The following is a 21,527-nucleotide window of genomic DNA, read 5'->3' as shown; positions in this document are numbered from 1 at the left end:
CGACACATTGACTATCAGGCTTGAAGGCTGTTGAGACCATCTAATCCAGTGGTCCCCAATCTTCTTGGCACCAGGGACGGATTTCATGGAAGACAATTCTTGCACAGACCGGGGGTGGGGGTTGTTTTCCGGATGATCCAAACGCATTATATTCATCGTGCACTTTCTTTCTGATCCAGCGCCGCCGCTGATCGGACAGGAGGTAACGGTCCACGGCCCAGAGGCTGGGGACCCCTGGTCTAATCCTCAGTCCCTGCCCTGAGTCCATGGCCCTGAACACTGGGAAACTACAGCATCTCTGTGATACAACATTGTATGTGTATGTGTGTGTCCATAGCTTCCATCATATCTTGAAAAGAACCTAAACCCTCCAAATGTTAGTCTAACCATCTTATCTTAAAGATGAAGAACATAAGAGGCTCCTTCAAGTTTCTGCAGCTGCAGGCTGACAGAGTCAGGACACGTTCTCAGATCTCAACCTTCAGGCCCAGAGGAGGGGGTGGGGGGTAGGGGAGCTGGGGTGGGTGTGGTGGTGGTGTAGCTGTGATGAGGCCCTGGCCTGTGGGTGGGGAGGTCTGGTCTAAGGCCACAGGGGAGGGTGGGTCTGGAGGTTTTGAGGGGTGGGAGGGTGCTTTGCCAGTAGGGTTACCAGATATGTAAGATGCCTAGTTAAATTTGAATTTCAGATAAATGAATGTTTTTATAGTGTCAGTATGTTCCAAATGTTACATGGGACATGTAGTGGTTGGTGGTTTAGTCGCTAAGTCGTGTCCAACTCTTGCAACCCCATGGACTGTAGCCTGCCAGATTCCTCTGTCTACGGGATTCTCCAGTCAAGAATACTGGAGTGAGTTGCCATTTCCTTCTCCAGGGGATCTTACCAACCCTGGAATCGAATGCTGGTCTCCTGCATTGCAGGCAGATTCTTTACCAACTGAGCTACAAGGGAAGCCCTACATGGGACATACTTATACTCAAAAATTATTTGTTGTTTATCTGGAATTCAAATGCAACCAGGCATCCTGGTTTTGGGTGGCAGCGGGGTGTGGGGGTGGGGGTGGGGTGGGGGTTGTTACTGTTTTTGCTCAATCTGATAACAGCCTAGCAAGCAAGCTTCAGTTGCGAAGCCAACACTGAAGTAGCCCCTGATGGATATTAATGACTCAGTGTGCCTGACTCAGTGTGTCTACCTCTGGCCTCAGCGAAGGCCATGGAGGCCCTGGCCTGCAGACAGAACCTGCGTGGTTTTCTCTGTGGCCTCCTAGGCTTTGATGGAGGAGTCCTCGGGCATGACAGATATTCTGTATGTGTACGGCCTCTCAGAAAATGACATCTCACGGGTCTGTGAAGAGTGAAGATCAGATTTATTTAATACAACACCCCGCAGGGCCCCTGCACTGTGTAGCTGAGGAGGACGAGGAAGGTGGCTTCAGCGGGGCATGCTCACCAGTGCAATCCCGCCACGGAAGGGCCACCGCCCCTCGTCCACACTCAGGACACCATCAGAAACACCTGAGGACCTCGGGAGACCATTCCTTTTAGCAAGGAATAAATAACAAAAAATTAGTAAGAAAAATATGCATTTCATTTTTCTATTAAAAAAAAAAATTTTGCTGGAGGCAGCCATCTTTCTGTCCTTTGGCCTTCAGCGTGGTAGAGGAAAAGAAAGAAAGGGGATAGAAAACCAGCCTAAGAACATCTGTGCTTTGTCCAACTTCATTTTCTATTTGGTGCATTGCCCAGAAATGAACCTTGTCTTCAAGTTGGCATCTCAAAAGAGTTGCTCCCAAGCAGCTTTGTTCTCCCAGTTGTGGCAGGAGAGGTCATGGAGAGGACAGGGTGAAGCTGTCCAGTCTGAGCCGAGCACTTCCAAGGAACAAGGACTGCCTGGAACCATAGACCCTCAAAGGACCAAAGGCAAAGAGAAAAACTAGCCCCTAAGCTAGGCCACTCTCTAGGGGGAACTGACTACAAAACAGAAACTGGCTTCTGTACATGAGGGTACTTGGACAAGTTCTCAATTTCTGCACAAGACAAAATATTCAAGTTTCAAAATATCCCAATGGCCAGTTTACCCTGAACCTCTGGCTGCCACTCTCCACTCCTGAGGATGCTCCAACTTGCTGGGAGGCAGGCTGTGTGGGAAACTAACCAGCCCGTCTGTTAGCTCTTTATACCCAACATAAAAGTAGTTAAGATGGATTTAAAAACTGGTGGCTTGGCCTGACGAATTGCTACGTTCGGTGGGAGCAGGGCAGGTCCATAAATAAGTGCACAAAACTCTTGCGATACAGGAATCATCTGTTCTTCTCGGAATGTGGGCATCCTCCCAGGGAGGCGCGTGTGCTCACGGAGTCCTAAGATCCGTCAAGGGAGCCTTCCGTTCTCTGCAGTGACAAGAGACAGGACACGCTATGGTCACACCCTTCAAGACTGAAGACTGGCCTGGTGGAAAGATACACAAAACTGCACCCAGCACTTCTCCAAAACTGCACAGAAGAACCGTCATCCGTGGGCACCCCCCACCCTGCGGGGGCAGCTCCTGCCCAGATTCATTCTTCTTTCTCTCCATGACTGTTCTGTGGGGTCTGCAGCCTCTGTTCCCCACATACACGCCACACAGCAGACTCTCAAAAATTTCATCAAGCACCCACACAGGAAGACTAAGAAACACCAGGTGTCTTACTCCAACTCTATCTCTAAATTAACCTTCTCTGGGTCTGTTTTGGTTTTTTTTGTTGTTGTTTGCCTGTTTGTTTGTTTTTGGTCATGCCTCTTGACTTGCAGGATCTTAGTTCCCTGACCAGGGATTGAACCTGTGTCCCCCTGCAGTGAAAGCCCTGAGTCTTAACCACTGTACTGCCAGAGAAGCCCAGAGGTCTGTTTTTAAATTTAAAAAAATGAAAGAGCAAACTCAAATGATTAAACTTTTAAAAGAGTTCTAAATTATATGATTCTGCCTTTAAAAAGAATGAAATTCTGATTCATTTCAACATGGATAAACCCTGAAAACAATATGCTAAGTGAAATAAGATAGACATGAAAGGAACAAACAGTGTATGATTCCACTTAAATGGGGGTATCCAGAAGAGCTAAGTTCCTAGAGACATGAAGTAGGACGGTGGCTGCCATTCTGGGAGGCAGGAGGAACAGGAAATTAGGGCTCAACAGGTGCTTTTGGTTTGGGATGATGAAAAGTTCTGTGGATTTGGCAATGGTCACACAACAGTGAGATTGGACTTAATGCCCCTGAATTAATGGTATGCTGAAAGATGGTAAACTTCATGTTGTGTGTATTTCGCCACAATAAAAGTGAAAAAAAAATTTTAATTCCATGTGCCAGCTTACAGTGTTCTCTGACTGTTCCACATGGTATTTGTGTTACCTACACACCGCTCCATGAGGGGACCTCCGTCTGACCCAGGCACTGTTTTTCCTGCTGAGAATGCAAGAAACTGCCCCCAAGAGTTTTCTATCTTATCAATTACTGACAAACAACACTGCCATGAAGTAGAGAGTGGAAGAGGTCCTAACGACCTGCAGAAGGAGTTGAAAGGCTATGAGAGGGGTGGATTTTGATGAATGGATGGAGTGAAGAGACAAGAGTGGAGCATGCTGGGAAATTCCCGAGTAGAGGGGCCCAGGGCAACAGTGAGTCTGGAAGAGCAGGCAGCACCTGAGTGCATGACACTGGGCCCTCTGTGAGCACAGGGTACCCTGCAGTAGGTGGAATCCAGGGAGGCAGGAGAAGTTGTGGGGACTGGCCTGGGTCTTGGGAACACCATGATGGGGTTCTGTCTGTCTCCCTGAGGGTTGGCTGAGATGGAGTCCCTGTTTCGTTCTGGTCCTGCCAGAACGAGGAACCTCTCGGAAGGATGCAGGTCTGTGGGGCTCCAGCTGGAAGGCCAAGGCTCTGTCTCCTCCTTTGCCAAGAGAGACCCACGCAAGCAGGCCAAGAGAGCTGTGTTGGCCCCTGGGGGCTGGAGGCCTGCCAGCCCTGGCAGCTCCCCTTCCTCCATTTCCTCCACTTGGCCCGGAGGAGTGACCCTGGTGTCCAGCCTTTCTGCAGGCCCTGGACCAAGTCCTCCACCAGACACCTCCGCTGCCCTTTCCAGGGGAAGTGAGCTCAGGGAGCTGCTGCAGGAACAGCTCCAGAGATGGGAAGGGCAGGGCCACAGTTGTCCAGACTTTGGGGGTTTTGAACTAAAGGCTGACACACTTCCATCCAAGGCTGTGCTTGCTTGCTTTTAAATCAGAGCCCAGCTGTCAGGCACATGAGAACAGCCAAGAAATCAGCCCACTTTTGGCCAGAACATGGTGTGGACAGTCTCAAGGGTCATTTTGCTTCTAACACTCCTGGGATTTCTACTTCCTGCTTCTCGAATGTGCCCCTTCTGTGCACTTCCAATGAACCAGATCTGTGCTGGGTGTCTGCTTAATTCTTACAACAACCAAATGAAAGGGTTCTATTTCCTCCAGTTTATAGCTGAGGCAACTAAGGTCCCAAGAGGTTAGGAAATCTGCCCAAAGTGACATGTCTAATAAGGAGCTATCAGGGAAGGGTCAAGTTTTAATGTGGGGCTCTGCTTCCTAAGTCAAAGGTTGGCTTGAGTTGAATCCTGGGTCTTGGGTAAGCAACTGCTACATTCTCCTCATGTGACAGGGGCCTTTTAGGGCCAAGCAAAGTAAATTCCTCATCCATACCCTATGCTGCCAGAGTGTCTGAGGAAAAGAACTTTAAAATAGATATCTAGGTTTTCTATGATAGTTTTCAATCTGCAAGTACTTTGCACAAGTAGTTCTCATTTAAGAAATGTTTCTCATTCTTAAGAAGCTTCTTGCTGTTGTTGTTGTTTCAGCCACTAAGCCATGTCTGATTCTTTTGCGACTCCATGGACTGTATAGCCTGCTAGGCTCCTCTGTCCATGGGATTTCCCCAGCAAGAATACTGGAGTGGGTTGCCATTTCCTTCTCCAGGGGATCGACCCAGCCCGGGGATCAAACCCCTGTCTCCTGCACTGGCAGGCAGATTCTCCACCGTTGAGCCACGGGGGAAGCCCTAAGAAACCCCTTAATAGATGGACGTTGCTGTTTTGCTATTGCCATCACCATCTCCATTTTATAGATGGGAAAGCTTAGGCTTGACTGGAGAGCTGGAACCCAGACCCCAGTCTTTTGATCCCAAATCCTGGGCCATTCCCATCGTATTCCAGCTGTCTGCTGGCTCCCGGGAAGGAAGGAGGTGAGCTGTAACTAGGAATTGCCTTTTTTTTTTTTTTCAGTAAGAAGGCAAGTTATTTACAAGATCCTGAGAGCCACGCAGGTTCAGATTCATCCCTTTAAGTACAGGCTGTTCTCTTTCACGTTATCTGTCTGCCTGGGCCACAAACACGATTTATAAACAAGGCAAAAATGGCAGAGGAAAAATGAAGTCAGAATGTGCCATTGAAGCAAGTCAAACAATACTAAATTAGTATTTGGCTAAGCGGCTATCTCATTGTTAAGATATTTCCTCCAATATGTTTTCAGAAGCAATGGCTATTAAACAACTGGGAATGATCGCCAGGTTTGATTTCAGGAAGGAAATCCCCTCCCATTTCCTTCTGGGCATTTCAATTAATTTTCTCCTGACCCTTGCCAGCTGATTATTAGGGAAACTATACCTGTGTCGTTTATAAACAAGATGCTTTCGCGTCAAGATTCCAAATGCCTTTCCCAACGGCTGGGAATCCCTGTGCTCCCGCCAAAAGACTTAATTATTTTGGGGGGCAGGACCAGCCATGGGTGAGCTCTCAAGAGCAGACTCCTGGGCCTGCGGGCCAGCTTCTGGGCAAATGGAAAGTTCTGTCTGTCCTAGAGCTCAGAGCCTCTGTCCAGAGAGATCGTTTGGATTGAAGACAAAGTAAATAAGTCGGTCTTGAGGTCCAGCAGACCTGCCTTGGGTGGACACACCATGATTAGTGCAGCAGCAGAATATCTCTTTATTTGGGTCCCACAAGGTCCATGGAGCAAAGTTCTCACTTTCCACGCTCTCAGAGCTGTGATGGCCAGGACAGTGACATCACTCTTGGAGGGAGTCTTGTGGTGTGGACTGGCTGGGGAGCTTGGAGACGTAGGTTTTCCAGCCCTGGCTCTGCAGTTAACAAGCTGGGTCACCCTGGGCAAGCTATTCTGTTCTAAATTGACCTCCCCCCACACCCCCAGTGTCCTTCAAATGCAATCGTCTCTGATTTCAGAAATCTGAGGGGGCTTAGGCTAGAAAAAGACATTCATTTCATTCCTCTTTTCCTTAAATTGATAGCCTTCCTCCATCACAAGAATGTCAGCAGCTTCCTGTCTGTCAAAGGCATAATGAGTTCTCTGTTTTACAAGAATTCAGACTCAGGCAAAACAAAGGAAGCTGGGGGACCATTGGAAGGGGCTACCAGCAATCTTGCTGAAAGTTCTTCCCAGACCTTAAAGAAGCAATTTGAGAGGCAAACACCTTATTCCTTAAGATGCTAACTGCCCAGTTAACTTCTATGCTCCTGGGCAGTTCATAAAGAGGTGGAGAGTGGAAGATAGGGGGAGATGGGTCTTTGCAAAACTTGAACTTGGACCTCTGCGCCATTTTTTTTTTTAACTACACCATGCAGAATCTTAGGTTTCCAACCAAAGATTGAACCCATGCCCCCAGCATTGGGAGTGTGGAGTCCCAACCACTGGACCACTAGGGAAGTCCCCTTCTGCACTTCTTTTAAGCATTCCTATCTGTCAAGTGGAAGCTTCCTAAATTTTCCACTAGCTACAGAATGAAACCTCATGATGAGGTACTTGAGGCTTTTCTAAGCAAGCGCTACCTCACCTTTCCCCCTATCACTCCTCACAGGCACCCTCGTCTGCTCCCATCCTGCTGTCAGAGCTTCCGCCGTCTCCCCAGCCCTCAGACCTCAGCCCCTGAAGATCTTTCTACCTGGACGCAGCTGTAATGAGCTCGTTCCTCATGGCCTATCCATATGACCCTTTCCTTGGGGAAGAGGCTGCTAACCAGGCAGCATGAAGCGCCTCGCTTCTATTTCTGTGGTCTCTGGAGCAGCAAATTTCTCACCTGAGATAATCCCCCTGATTTCCTCACTGGGTCAAAGACCTTCCGTGTCCCCCACAGCAGAGGGTCTGGTATGTGAGGGTAACTATACCCCCCGAATCTGCACTGCCCATCCCACCCCCGTCACCCGCCAAGGACCTGGACTCAGAGGGAATATGGACTCTGCTCATCTAGAACTGAGCACCCTAGATTTCCAACACTGCAGGCCATTTCCAGGCTTTCATGTCCTAAGCGGCCTGCGAAGGAATGATGGAAACGGTGGGAGAGAATTTCAAAACCACAGCAGGCCTAGAAAATCCGACAGCCTGAGCACCAGGCTGGTCAGAAGAGCCCAGGGTTCTAGGGTAAAACAGACAAGGCTAGTCCAGGGGTGTCCTTGCAGGGGCTGCAGAAAACGGAGTAAGCCTGGAAATATTTTACTGTTGAATGGACTATTTTTTTAAAAAAAATAATGCATATGAAACATGTACTTACAGAATATCTGTTTTCCACGAAATCTGCAAAACAAAGGATAAGGCAAAGGTGAGCAGGATGAAGAGCACGAGGAGAGTTAGGCTCCCCATGCCAACATCTAGAGGCTGGGCAGGCCAAGGAAAGAGACAGAGGGGAGGCGCGGGCTGGCCGTGCAGGAGACCCCAGCCCTCACGCCTCCTGGGTGCCCAGGTTTATGGCTCCTCTGCCCCCAGGTAGCTTCCCCAGGACCCTGTGGCTCCATGTGACAAGCATATAAAGTCCCTGGCAGCCCATTTGACATTTTAAACAGTTTTTTTTTTGTTTTTAACTTAGTAGCACATGCTATTTTAGAGGGAAAAAAAGAAACCTGAAAATCACAGAAAAGTAGGAAGCAGGTAAAAATTGTCTCTGGTTCCATGGTTGACTGAAATGTCTTCCAGTCATTTTCCAGTAAGAGTAGAGTTTTTTGTGTTTTTTTGGGGGGGTGGGGGAAGTTATAACTATCTAGTCTATGCCATTTTAGAGCCTCTCTTTTACACATGGTGTGATTTTAGAAACATAATTGTTAGCAGCTATTTAGTCATTATTCCACAAGTATGCAGTTGTTTACTAAACCAGTTCCTTACTTTTAAAAATTCAGGTTCTTTCCAAGTTTTTGCTATTTTATATGATGCCACCAGTATCCTCTTTGGAAATAAAGCTATTTCCATGGTTCATACTAGTTTGTCTATTCCCAGGAGTGGGATCCATGGAGCAGAAAGCATAAACAAGGCCAATGCCCTTGGCATATAGAGTTCAAGTGCTGTCTGAAGGGCAGGGCGCCACATCCCCTTGCCCTGGAAGGGAGCATCGTGCCAACTGTGTGGAGATCACACGGTCTTCTTGCTGGGGGGCATGCCGAGACTTGTCCAGAAGGTGAGAAGGAGGGTGAGAAAGGCCCAGGGGAACAGGAGACCTTCCACTGAAGGTGAGTGACCACCTGCATTACTTAGAGATGGTTTTTACTACAAGAAGCGAGAGAGGGCTGTGATTAGCCCTTGAACAGGACCAGACTCCACGAACAGCAGAGTTTCTGAATGGGGGGGTGGCCTACCTGTTGTGGCTGATATCCCAAATAGCCCACTATGGCCCTAGCTCTGAAGACATGGAATCCTGGGGAAGGCCCAAGGGAAATGAGAGTTTTGGGGGTGGTTGCTATTCTTGAAGGTGGTGGAGGGCCATACCCTCCTCCTCACCCCCAAATCCTCATTCTTCCTTGAGAGGCAATCGTGGGGACCTCGGTTTGTGCCCAGTCCCCTCTGCTGCCCCCAAGTTCAAGCCCCTTCTGAACCTTGGCTGCCCGGGGCCCGACTGTCACAACAGGAGTGACAACCTTCTGTTTCTTCCTTGAATTTAAAAATATCCTGTTTCCACCAGTCCACTTCCCCCTCAAACCCTGTCTTATCACAGCTCCATTGTGCGTCTCTTCTAGAGGGAACAGGGCCAGGAGTTCCTAAGGGGCCCCCTTCTGTCCTGGCTAGGCCAGAGGCAGGCGTCAAGGGCCAAATGGATGAATCAGCCCGACCAACAAGTCAAGCCATTGTGTGAACTTCCACACATTGAGTGAGACTGTGGGCAGCACCCCACCCCCAGCCAAACCTGACCTGGAGGACCCAAAGGACCCCATGCTTCCCGCTACTTCAGAGCCCCAAGGCTTCTGGAATCAGATCCACGAGGGCGAGAGCCTCATTTCCTAATGCAATACAGACTTGGAATACCAACATTTGAATGTAATATATTTGATAATGTATTATAATAACACATTCACAATGTATTATTATAACATCTTCCCCCCGGTGGCTCAGAGGTTAAAGTGTCTGCCTGCAATGCGGGAGACCTGGGTTCGATCCCTGGGTTGGGAAGATCCCCTGGAGAAGGACACGGCAACCCACTCCAGGATTCTTGCCTGGAGAATCCCATGGACAGAGAAGCCTGGTGGGCTACAGTCTATGGGATCGCAGAGTCGGACACAACTGAGCGACTTCACTTACTTACTTACTTATAATAACACTGATTATACGATAATACTGATGGAGCACCAAGCTACACACACTTGTTGTTGGTACTAGAATCTGGTGGGTAGTGTCCATTTTTTTTTTTAATGGAGTAAGTTTTATCTTTTGAAGTAGCAGAGGCCACCCTGGGGGCGAGCTAGCAGTGCCCATGGGCATAGTTTGCTCTGGGCCTCTCAAGATGGGTGTGGGGAGTGGGCACAGGCCCTCAAGTGCTCTTTCCTCCCTCTCAGAGAGGGCATGGCCCAGGGCCCTCCTCTGATCATGACTCTCCATGACCAGCCCCTCCCTGGTCTACTGGAGTTCTGCTCCCTTAAGAAGAAGCCTGGAAGTCTGAATTCCAGGCAAAGAGAAAGTAGAAGAGGGAGGCTGAGTGAAGGAGGTGGGCCCTGCGAGGCCCAGAAGACAGAGGTTAGTGTCTGGAGCAGGACTTGGCATCTCTCCCTAGAACCACAAGTCGTCAGGAGGGAGGTGCCCAGGATACCTCCAAGGAGGGACACACGACGTCTAGGGAGGAAAACCAGCTCCTGTCTTGGGGGAGTCACAGGAAATTAATTCCTTTAAACCAGAATTTCTCAATGCTGGCACTACTGATATCCTGGGCTGGATAATTCTTTGTCATGGGGCTTGTCCTGTGTGTTATAAGATGTTTACCAGTATCCCTGGCCGCCGCCCATTAGATGCAGGAGCAACCCCTTTCCCCAGCCCTTGCCAAATTATGACAACCAAAAATGTCTCCAGACACTGCCAAAGGTCTATTGCGCTGAGAACCACTGCCCTAAACTGCAAATCTTATCCTAGGCCTGAGTACTCTCATAGGGAAGAAATGACTGTGTTGTTAATTAATTAGGAGAAACCACTTATGCTCCGGTCTTTAAAACTGGAGTAAATATATGTTAATAAGTTATGCTTTGGATGAACTGCAAACCATTTTATAAAGTACTTTCAGGATAAGCTGGAGCCCTTTGAAACCATCAAGTGCTGAATCAGAGTGAAGGTACAAACTTCCTGGGCTAGCCAGGAATTCCAGTTCACACAAGGCTCAACCAGGCTGAGTGGAGCTGATGACTAAGCCATGGCAATGCACTCCAATATTCTTGTCTGGAGAATCCCATGGACAGAGGAGCCTGGTGGGCTACGGGCCATGGGGTCACACAACTGGAGGCACTTAGCATGCATTGCTGATAAATCCTAATCTCGGGCAAAATAAGTGGAAAGGAAATAACTTGAAAGACCTAAAGTGCTAAGCTTGCAGATCTAAATTATGAGGCAATTGTCAGCATTTTCTCCACTCCCGAGAACGCTGAAGTTTCCTGAGAGGCAAGATCTCCTTCTCCACCCATTAATTCCGGCTGTGTCTTCGGGGCTGGTTCTCTTTTTCTCCTGAGGCTGACTTCAACTTGGTCTCTTCTGATAAAGTCTTCTTAGTTCTGAGAAACCCTCTCCTTTCCTCCCTAATAGGCAGGGAACATGTAGCAAAGAATGGTCTAATGGCTGGAAAGTGAAGCAGCTCAAAGATGGAGAGATTTCCTTGCCTAGGACAAAGAGTTAATTGCTGGGACAGGAAAACGTGTGTGTCAGCAAGTTGGCCAAAAAGTTCTTTTGGGTTAGTCTAGACGCTGGTGTGGCAAACCCAGACAAACTTTTGGCACAGGGAACTCTGCTCAATATTATGTAACAACCTAAGTGGAAAACGAATTTGAAAAAGAGTAGATACATGTATATGTGTAAAAAAAATAAAAACCAAAGTAACTCCAATGGGAAAATAAGCTTTAATATCAAATTTTTCTAGTTATGCTACTATAATTAGAACTCTGTGGTTCAGTTTGCCAAGTGGTTGGTGTCTGACTCTTTGCACCCCCACGAACTGCAGCATGCCAGGCTTCCCTGTCCTTCACTATCTCCTAAAAATGATTATTTCAGGTGTTGGAAGAGTTAAGAGTAAGAAGAAACACAGCGCCATTTGTGCTTGAGCCACTGTTAACAACATATTAATAATTAATTTGAATTTTTCAATACATTTTTAACTATCAGAAAAACAAGAGAACAGCAGATGTGCAAGACTGTGGTCAAGATTCAGTGGGAGGTAAGGAGTTGGAAGAGTTGCCTCCTTCCTCCTTGTTTTATAGGACTCACCTGCCCACCACAGCCCTTATCCACTCAACGGCCGTGTGCATTCCTGAGACACACCGAGATGTTCACCTTGCGGCAACTCCACCGAGGCCAAGGGCATTTTATTGAGAATTAATGAGGAAACTGGGCTTCCCTGGTGGCTCAGTGGTAAAGAATCTGCCTGCCAACGCAGGAGACTCAGGTTCGATTCCTGGGTTGGGAAGATCCCCTGGAAAAGGAAATGGCAACCCACTCCAGTATTCTTGCCTAGGCAATCCCATGGACAGAAGAGCCTGGTGGGCTACAGTCCATGGGGCTGCAAATAGTTGAACAGGACTTAGCAACTCAACAACAACAAGGAAACTAATTGATGACAAGAATCGGGGATGGGGCAAAGTCCTACAACCTGATGAAGGTGGAGCTGAGATCAAACCCCAGGGCTCCTACTGAACATGTTTTCCATTGGGCCGCAATACAGAGAAGCATCCAGGCTGGCCTTGGACCAACACAAAAGCAGCAGCAACATAGTACAATGGGTCCTGAGACCCAGGACTTAATTCAGATTTGAAGGGCAAACTTGGAGTCAAGGATGGGTAAAGGATTAGGGTGGACTCTGAGGGACCTGGGGGTGACTCTTAGAAGTGACTGAGTCCCCACCCCTCATCAACAAGTTCCAGGGCATGGGTCGGGAGTGACCAAGGCATAGACAAATGACCATCACTTCCAAACACAGGACACTGAGACTCTGAATGTTATGATTGTAAGGCCACTTAACATCATTCATTCAATCCCCTGATTTGACAGATTAAAACAATTGAACATGGTCAAATTCACAGAGACAGAAAGTAGAATGGTCATTGCCAGGGGTTGGGGGGCAGGGTCTGGGAAGTTATCGTTTAGTGGGTAAGGAGTATCAGTTAGGAAAGATGAAAAAGTCCTAGAGATGGATCGTGGTGATGGTTGTATAACACTGTGATTGTACTCAGTGTTACTGAAACACACACTTAAAAATGGTTACAATGGCAAGTGCTATGTATTTTTACAGTTAAAAACAAACTGAGCTTTGAGCCTAAAGCCAAGATCTCAAAGACCTGGTACCTCCCATAGCCCATCAGCTACCCAGACACTCCTCAGCCTGCAGCCTCCAACACCGTCTCCAGGGCCCTGGTCCTACCCAGAGCTCCACCCTAGAGCTGCTCCTTGGGGCCAGGCCTGCCCGATGCCCTTTGGCTTATCTAGACAAGCAGTTTTCCTTTGTATCACTCAGGGGAAAAAGGGAGTCTAAGTGCCAGAACTACGTCCTGTGAGCCATTTCCCAAAATAGCCAGCCCTGAAGTGATGCGTGTTGGAAGAGGATGGGAAACTGAGAAGCTAAGGTGGGGAAGAATGAAACACTAAGAAGGAAAGGTCAGACAAGACCCCGCCCTGTACTCGGCTTACTCACTGAGACCTACTTCCACTGGGGCCTTTTATTTTTATTGTGGGTCACACCCTCCCCTTAAAGTACACACACACACACAGTTTCTGGGTTATCTCTACCAGCCAGTCCAGAACAATCACTCCAGGATTGCTGGGGAGTAAGGAAGACTCTACCCCTTTGAATGAGAACCAGAGCAGAACTCAGAACATCTAGAAAATGGTTCTAAAAGCGTATCCCTGGTCTGACAGCAGCCGCACGTGGGAATTTGTTAGAAATGCAAGTTCTCAGCCCACTCCCAACCTACTGAATTAAGGGTGGTGCCAAACTACGTGTGTTTTAACCCGCCTGCAGAAGCCCTCATCGAGATTCGAGCCCATGCCCCTCATTCCACAGAGAAGGTGACCGAGGTCCCAAGAAGCTCCCTGACTCACCTGGGGTCACCCAGACCACACCAGGCTGTTACTCTTACCTTGTAAAGAGCAACAGAGTTGAATGCTCTAATCAAGCTGATGACAGTGGAAACCAATTGGTTTGGCAACACAGAGAGGGAACATGAAGCTTGTGAAGGGCATCGCGCTGCAGCCAGGCTCCCTGCACCCCATCCCTGCTCTGCCACGGACCAGAATAAGCTATGTCACCTCTAGGCCCATCTCCCCATCTGTAGGGCAGGAATAATAATGGAGCCTCCATCAACTCTGTGATGGGTTTGAGCAGCTGATAAAGGAAAAGAAAGAAAGAAAAGGGAAGAGGAATCAACCAAGGCTCCCAGCCTCTTCCTTTGGGCAGCAGACAAGTGGGAAATGTTCAAAAAGAGGAACTCCCTTGGCTTCCAAGACGCTGGCTTTTGCAGCAACGATGTGGTTTTGGCTACAAGGCCCAGGGCTCCCTCTACCCATCTGACAGGAGCTGGCTGCCAGGTTAGACACCAGACTGTAGAGAGACCCAAGCCCCAGTTGACCCCTGATGACCCAGAGGGTGCCACGGGAGTGCCCTGGCCCGGGAGTCCGGAGCTGGCTCTCGTCTTGCGCTGGGCCAGGCACTGAACTCTATGGCTCGAGTTTTCCTTATGCATTTTTTAGCTAAAATGGATTGACTGCTCACCGTGGTAAGAATGGGCTTCCCTTGGTGGCTCAGACGGTAAAGAGTCTACCTTTAATGTGGGAGACCCGGGTTCGATCCCTGGATTGGGGAGATCCCCTGGAGAAGGGAATAACTACCCACTCTAGTATTCTTGCCTGGAGAATTCCATGGACAGAGGAGCCTGGCGGGCTACAGGCCATGGGGTCGCAAAGAGTTGGACTGCTGTCTCATCCCCTTCTCTTATTTAATCTCTTCTCTGTTTAATAGTTGAAGAAACTGAGTCTGAGAGAGGTGAGGCATCTTGGTCAGAGTTGCACAGCTGGTGATGCGGCAGTACCAGAGCAGGGGCTCAAATGTCTGCCAGCAAAACAGGGCCCTGCGCCACCTCAAATCTCTACTGGGTTGGGTTCTATGGTCTAGCTTATGGTCTGTTTCAGCTAGGCGGGAGCAGTCGGGTTCCAACAGCTGGGGACTGAAAACTCAGGCATCTAGAACCACCCTGGGGACCCTGAAAAAACTCACTAGAACAGTTGCCCTAAAGCAGAGTAGAAAATCAGAGTGTGTCACCCTAAAATAAGCCACTTTGGCATAAGGGTCATTTTGAGCTGGAGGCAAATAAGAATCAACAGAGGCAAGCCTTCCAGGAGCTTCCCTCATTCTTTTTCTTGTTAATTATCTGTCTTTTGTCAGGCTAATCTGCAGGGTCCCTAGACACTAGCCCTTGGGAATCCACACAGGGTGTGACCTTCACCAGCAGCCTGGGGCCTCCCCGGGTGGCCTCAGGTGACCCAAGAGCCCAGGCCTCCTGCAGCCTCGGTTTCCTGCAGTCTCCACTCTTCACCAGCTGCCCTTCCTCAAAACCAAAGGAACTCATTTGGTGATCAGGAGTGTGGAATCCAGCTCTGGGGTGGGCCGGTTTTCAGTGAAAGTCGCTCAGCCGTGTCCAGCTCTTTGTGACCCTATGGACTGTATAGTCTATGGAATTCTCCAGGCCAGAATACTGGAGTGAGTAGCCTTTCCCTTCTCCAGGGGATCTTCCAAACCCAGGGATTGAACCCAGGTCTCCCACATTGCAGGCGGATTCTTTACCAGCTGAGCCACAAGGGAAGCCCAAGAATATTGGAGTGGGTAGCCTATCCCTCCTCCAGCGGATCTTCCCGACCCAGGAATCGAATCGGGGTCTCCTGCATTGCAGGCAGATTCTTTACCAACTGAGTTATCGGGGAACTAGCACTAACCTCGGGGAACTGTTTTAAGCTCTCTAAGACTCGTATCCTCATCTGAAAAATGGGATTTATTGTGTAGGATTGAAAGAGGTAATGTCATATAGACCACTTAGCACCAACAGTAAGCGCTTAATAAATGTTGAGTTTTTGCATAACCAAAGCAACTGAAAGCAAACCTTCTCAGGGACCATGAGGAAAGCAAAGGGCATTTTTATACAAGTACCCGACAGGACCAACCTTGAGCCCTCTCTGAATTTCAGCTTTCTGTTACACTGGAAGAACAGAGGGAGGCTGTTTCTGAATTTGTGTTTTGCTAGCTCTGAATAATACTAAGAATGCAAAATGAGATACTGAAGCTAAAAATCCCCCAGGAAATGGTTTTCAAAAATTATTCGGTCAGTGTCAGGTTCCCCCCAGGGCTGAGTTTCTGATCTAATCATGAAAATACCACCTTTTAAAAGATTGATTAACGGGCGATTCCTAGTTGAGATAACAAGTAGACTCTTGAGGTAAGACAGTGCTTTCCAAATATTGGCAGCATCAGAAATACGTGGGACCTTGTTGGGAGTACAGATTCTGATTCTGTGGGTCTGGGTTGGGCCTGAGACCACCGTTGTTACCTGTCGTGGACCGCCCTTGGTGTAGCCAGGCTTTACTGAAGTTTCCTAGCCTATTTGAGTAATTCCTTTTCAAAGAATCCACTTAAATAGAGGTCTATTGTACAGAGAAAGCTATCTGCATAGTGATTGTTTTCCCTCGGAATGTTTGTGCTTTTTGGGTTGTGACTTATTTTCAGTGTAATATATCACATAAGGAAGGTGGCCAATAATATTGTAATAACTCTGTATGGGAGCAGATGGTTACTAGGTGGTGATCATTTAATAATAAAATATCAAACCTTTATATAGTAAATCTGAATGTAACATAATACTGTCCATCAGCTAGATTTCAATGAAGAAATAAAAATAAATAAACGGGGTTCTTGGTAGATTTCGTTTCATGATAATGAAATAGAATAATTACACCAAAAAACAAGATTGTTGGGAGTGATTCTAGTTTGCTGTACACCTGAAACTAACACATTATAAATCAACCATACTTGAACAAAAATTTTTTTAAATAGATAACTAATAAACAGAAGGAGAAGGGGGTGACAGAGGATGAGATGGTTGCATGGCATCACCAACTCAATGGACGTGAGTTTGAGCAAACTCTGGGAGATGGTGAAGGACAGGGAAGCCTGGCGTGCCACAGTCCATGGGGTTGCAAAGAGCTGGACAAAACTGAGCAACTGAGGAACAATAAGAACCTACTGTATAGCACAAGGAACTCTATTCTAGACTCTGTAATAGCCTGTATAGGAAAAGCATCTGAAATGAGTGGATGTATGTATGTGTATCACTGATTCACTTTGCTGTACACCTGAAGCTAACACAACATTGTATATCAACTCTACTCCAATAAAAAATTTTTTTAATTAAATACATAAAAGTGGTTCTTTGTGGATTTCATTTCATGAGAATGAACTAGAATCATTACACAAAAATGAGACTGTTAGGCACGGCCGAAGTTCCTTGTCTGCCCAGCCCTGGGGAAAGCTCTCTGAGAGGAAGCAGTGAAGGCAAGGAGTGAGGCGGGGTCTGGGCAGAAATCACAGGATGAGGAAGTGAATCCCTACCCGCCTCCCTCGCCCAGAGTCAGCATGCTCCTCGAAAGGATGTAGCTAATATCCTCCAAGCAAAGGTCTGACTTTGCCTGAGGCCTTCAGGAGCCTGGCGCACCAGGGCCTGTGTGAGGAGCGGGTGAGGCCCCTGAGAAGAGGCAGGTAGGACTGCGCTGCCTCTGTCTGGGTCAGGAGTGCCCGGAACGCTGCTGGGTACCTCGTGAGCACACAGTGGCTCAGGACACGCTCCAGTCCACCCTGCCCTTAGCTGGGCGTGAACGAGTGAGGCTCTGTCTGCCTGGCATGCAGCCGGCCCTCAGTAAGTGTGCAGCGACTACATAAATAATACACATGGCCACTTTTTCAGGGTGGTGGGGAGAGACCGTCGACAACTCCAGTCCAACGCTGCACTCTCTTTGGTCGCCTTTGTACCTTCTTTCCCCGGTCCACACCCGAGATCCCATGGATGAAATTATAGGAAGTGCCCTCCCCCCGACCCAGGCTGGGGGTGTGGGGGACTCTCACTCACCAGGATCAGCTTTCCGGATTTCACTGTATACCGTCTCCGTGCCCTTTGTTCCCAGACCTGGAAAGGGGCCAGGCACAGGTCAGCAGCCAGGTCAGCCACTGCTGAAGCAGGAGAATGTTGGGGTGCCCCAAGCAAGGTGGTACCCCATGGTCCACCCCATGGCCTGCCCCATGAGTGCTGTCTGCAGCGGCCCCTGGTGTCCTTGTCAGCACTGAGCCCAGGCCACTTCCTGGAAGATCTAGGTCTCTCACCCTGGAAGTATGAGACCGACAAGCCACTGTGGGACCCTGGACCCTGGGGGTGTGGGTAGAGGTGCCCCCCATGCACACCTGGAGTCTTCAGCTCTGTGGCCCCCTCCCTCCTTCTCTGCCATTGTGACCCTGTGTCCAGTTGCTCTGCCAGCCCCATCCCAGGAGGCTGGGATAGGATCTTCCAGTCACCCTTGGGAAAGTCTGGGTTAGAGCCTGGGCATCACTGAGACTCTAAGGACCAGCGGAGACCCGCTCACAACACTAGACAGCTGGGCTGGTTGATTTCAGATGCCGAAAATCTTGGCCTCAATGCAGATTCTGATTGAGACGGTCCAGGGTGGGCCCTGGCACTGGTCTTTTAAGAGCTTCCTGTGCATGCTCAGTTGCTTCAGTTGTGTCTGACTCTTTGCAGCCCCATGGACTGTAGCCTACCAGGCTCCTCTGTCCACTGGATTCTGCAGACAAGAATACTGAAGGGGGTTGCCATGCCCTCCTCCAGGGAAGAGCTTCCTAGGGGTTCTAATATGCAGACAGGGTTGAGATCCTTTGGTCTGGACTCTTCCTGAACAGCAGACAAGATAACCAACTTAAGGTGTAGATCACACCCAGAGGAGACTCAAGGGTTTGGGAGACAAAGAACACCCAGTACGGCCATCTGTTTAAACTGACGTCCATACACAGGTTGTGTATATACTCCTGTGCACACACTCACAGTGTATCTACATGCATTGTACACACACTCACGCCCTCAGGATGGAGCCTGCCACTTCCCTCTCATTTGCACAAAGGACCAGGAGGCCTTATTATAGAAAGACACCTGGTGCTCTGTGGCCAGGATTCCCCCTCTACAGATCAGGAAACGGAACCCCAGACTGGGTGACGCTTCCTACCACCATGGGCAGTGCCACCTGGACGTCACCTTCCTCAGTGGCAGATGGCCAGGGCACATACATTGATTCTAACTATACCAAGACACCCTCAACTCAGCAGACTCCCCTCTCCCATGCCCTGACCCTGCCTGCACTCCTCCACTGACTGCAAGGACCTTTTGTTTTGGCCCATTCCTCCTCGTCTTCCAAGCCCCAGGACAGGCTTTGCTCCTACACTTGGGTGCACACACCCTCACACACCTACATTCTCCCTTACATACGCCCCTCTTTCCTGGGCCCTGGGCAGTTTCATGGGCTCCCACAGCACTTCGGGGACACTTGCCCATGACACTGACCCTACTTGTCTCCACAGCTGTCTCCCCTGGTGGACCCCCTGCTCCTCTAGGGCAGCGTCTTGGGTCTTGTGCTCTTCCAGATTCCAGACCCTGCACATCTACCTGGAGGCATCTATAAGGTTTGATGGGATAGTGAAGACAAAAGAGACTCCCTGCGGGGGTCTCTGTCTCAGACCTTCCAGAAGATTTGACATGATCAGCCTGATCACTGAAGTTTTAGGTCTTAGGATGAAAATCACCATCATTCACAACACGCACAAATGTGGTGGTTCCTAGGTCATGACCTGAATGCTAGGAGAAAGCTTGGGAGGCAGTTCAGTTCAGCTGCTGAACTTGGGGCACGTGGGGTGTCAGGACCTTGCAGAAGGCATCATAGTGACTCCCCCAGGGCACCACCAGCAGAGTGGCTGAGCTACAAGACACCCCCCACCCCCCACCGGGACACCCATCTTTCTCCAAGAGGATAGCAGAGATACCCACACCACTCTCCACTCTCTCTCCATGGCATGAGACCTGGGGGTGTAGAGGGGAGCTGCAGTGATCCCCATATCTGCCAGGGCGGGGTGGGGGGTGGTGTCTACCCCATCCCTGAGGGACTCTCCACTCAATGTCAGGCCTGGACACGTCACTCTTTCAACACGGTCCTAACATCTACTGTGTGCCAGGCACGGTGGAAGAAGAAAACGGAGTGGGGACCTGGCTTCAGCTTTCGGAACTCCAGGCTCCGGGGCCGGCGGCGTGCAAACAGTGCTGTGATGGAGGCTCTGGATCACTGCACACTGCACCAGTGCACTCCTCCACAATGGGGTCAGCAGAGGGAGGGAAGGGGCTGTACAGCCAAGCCTGGGGGCCTGCACACTCTGGGCGACCCACCATGCCCAGGCACATAAGGGGCTCCCAAGGGACCTCTGGTCACCTTGGGGACGCTCTGACACCCTCTGGATCCAAGGAGCTGCACTTGGCTCCCTTTCATCCCATCACTCTGTGCATCAGCCAGGGCACAGGGAGGTTTTGCTTCTTGGTTGAGCTGTCAGAGTTGCAGCTGCCCCCGTGGAACCTCCCCACCCCCGCCCTCCTGGCTCCCCTGGGCATGTGGACGAAGTTTGCAGCTCACTGAGGGCTCCCCACCTCCTCGGGCTGCTCCGTGGCAGCAGCTGCCCGCTAATGACTAAACCAGGCCAACAGGCTGTTTGTCTCTGCCGTCAGGGATGTTTCCGGAGGGGCTTTGTTTGGGCTTCTGTTTTTCTCTGTTCAACAGAGAAAGAGATGGCTTCAACGTCATGGGGTTTTCCCAGCAATTGGTCTCAGAGCAAACAGGCAGCAAACCGGGATTTAACGAGTTCCTTCCCACCCCTCCTCCACCTGCGAGTGACCACTTGGGCAGCCGCCAGCCATGGTCGGAGCTGGACTGGTCCCCTTTCCTTCCTCCATCCCGTCTGTAGAGGAGGGAGGCCTGGACAATAGGGAACTGGGTTGGCCAAGACCAGGTCAAGTCTACCAGTGGCCTTGAACCCACAGTCTTCTCCCTGCCTAGTAACGCCCATTCCCCACCCGCAGGAGAGAGCAGGCAGACACCATCCCGGGCCAGACTCCCCCACTGTCCCTTAGCTGTCAAGGAGGCTGGGCCCAGAAAACAACTGGAGTCTTTTAGAGATTTCCCATTTTTATCCCAGTGTGCCGAGGCCCCTGCAGCCCACTCAGCACCTTTGTGCAAACTGGGGAAAGTTCCCCCGGGGGTTCTGACCTCGCAGCTCCATGGCTGGGCATGAAAGCACCCCTGCTTCATCCGGTCCTGGGGATCCTCTTGTCCCTTCAACCCCTCCCTCCCTCCCTGCAAGCAAGAAAACCAGATGCTGCCAACGTGGAAAGCCTCTCCAAGGAATGGAAAATGTCCTTGCTTTTCCGAGGACAAAGCCCTGTTTCCTTCTTCCTGCTTCAGTTTCCTTCAACCCAGAGCCTTCGAGGCCTCGTGTAGAGGCCTCACCACTCCACCCCACTCTGGCCCAGCCAGCACAGGGTAAGGGTGGGGCCTGGCCCTCTGGGACCAGGATGAGAACCTCGAGGGGCCAGGGACTTCCCTGGTGGTCCAGCGGCTAAGACGCCAAGCTCCCAGTGCAGGGGGCCCAGGTTCAATCCCTGGTCGGGGAACTAGATCCCACATGCCACAACTAAAGATTCTGCGTGCTCCTGCAGGCAGCAACTAAGACCTGGCGCAGCCAGATAAATACATAAATACTAAAAAAAAAAGAGAGAGATCTTCAAGGCCAGAGCCCAGGGCAATCACTGTCTTGCTTGAGTGCTTGGTGGGGCGTGGAGGACAAGGGGCTTTTTCCCATGCATATGCAGCCCTGACCTCTTGTGCTTCCCTTTTCCTTCTAAGCCTGAAGCCCCCTTAGGAGGAAGTGAATTGTGACTCATGGGATGGAGCCCACG

General features: G+C 49.8%; 1 protein-coding gene across 4 annotated transcripts in view; it reads right to left on the bottom strand.

Annotated features, from left to right (window-relative positions):
* Positions 1-1,343: 1,343 nt before the first annotated feature.
* PECAM1 (platelet and endothelial cell adhesion molecule 1) overlaps positions 1,344-21,527 on the bottom strand; it is a 63,815-nt gene continuing 43,631 nt past the window's right edge. For 2 of the 4 annotated variants that reach the window (XM_044938761.2, XM_025279822.3), the window contains 3 exons: positions 17,619-17,675; positions 7,559-7,581; positions 1,344-2,387 (listed from right to left, as the gene is read on the bottom strand). In XM_044938761.2, coding sequence (XP_044794696.2) covers positions 2,358-2,387; positions 7,559-7,581; positions 17,619-17,675 — 110 coding nt within the window. In that variant the 3' untranslated portion in view covers positions 1,344-2,357. The remainder of the gene's footprint in view (positions 2,388-7,558; positions 7,582-17,618; positions 17,676-21,527) is intronic. The other 2 variants (XM_025279823.3, XM_025279824.3) reach the window with 2 other exon arrangements.

This window comes from Bubalus bubalis, chromosome 3 (assembly GCF_019923935.1).
Source record: "Bubalus bubalis isolate 160015118507 breed Murrah chromosome 3, NDDB_SH_1, whole genome shotgun sequence".
Classification (NCBI taxonomy): Eukaryota; Metazoa; Chordata; class Mammalia; order Artiodactyla; family Bovidae; genus Bubalus; species Bubalus bubalis.
Note: the sequence above shows the minus strand (reverse complement) of the source record. Positions and strands in the feature narration are given on the sequence as shown.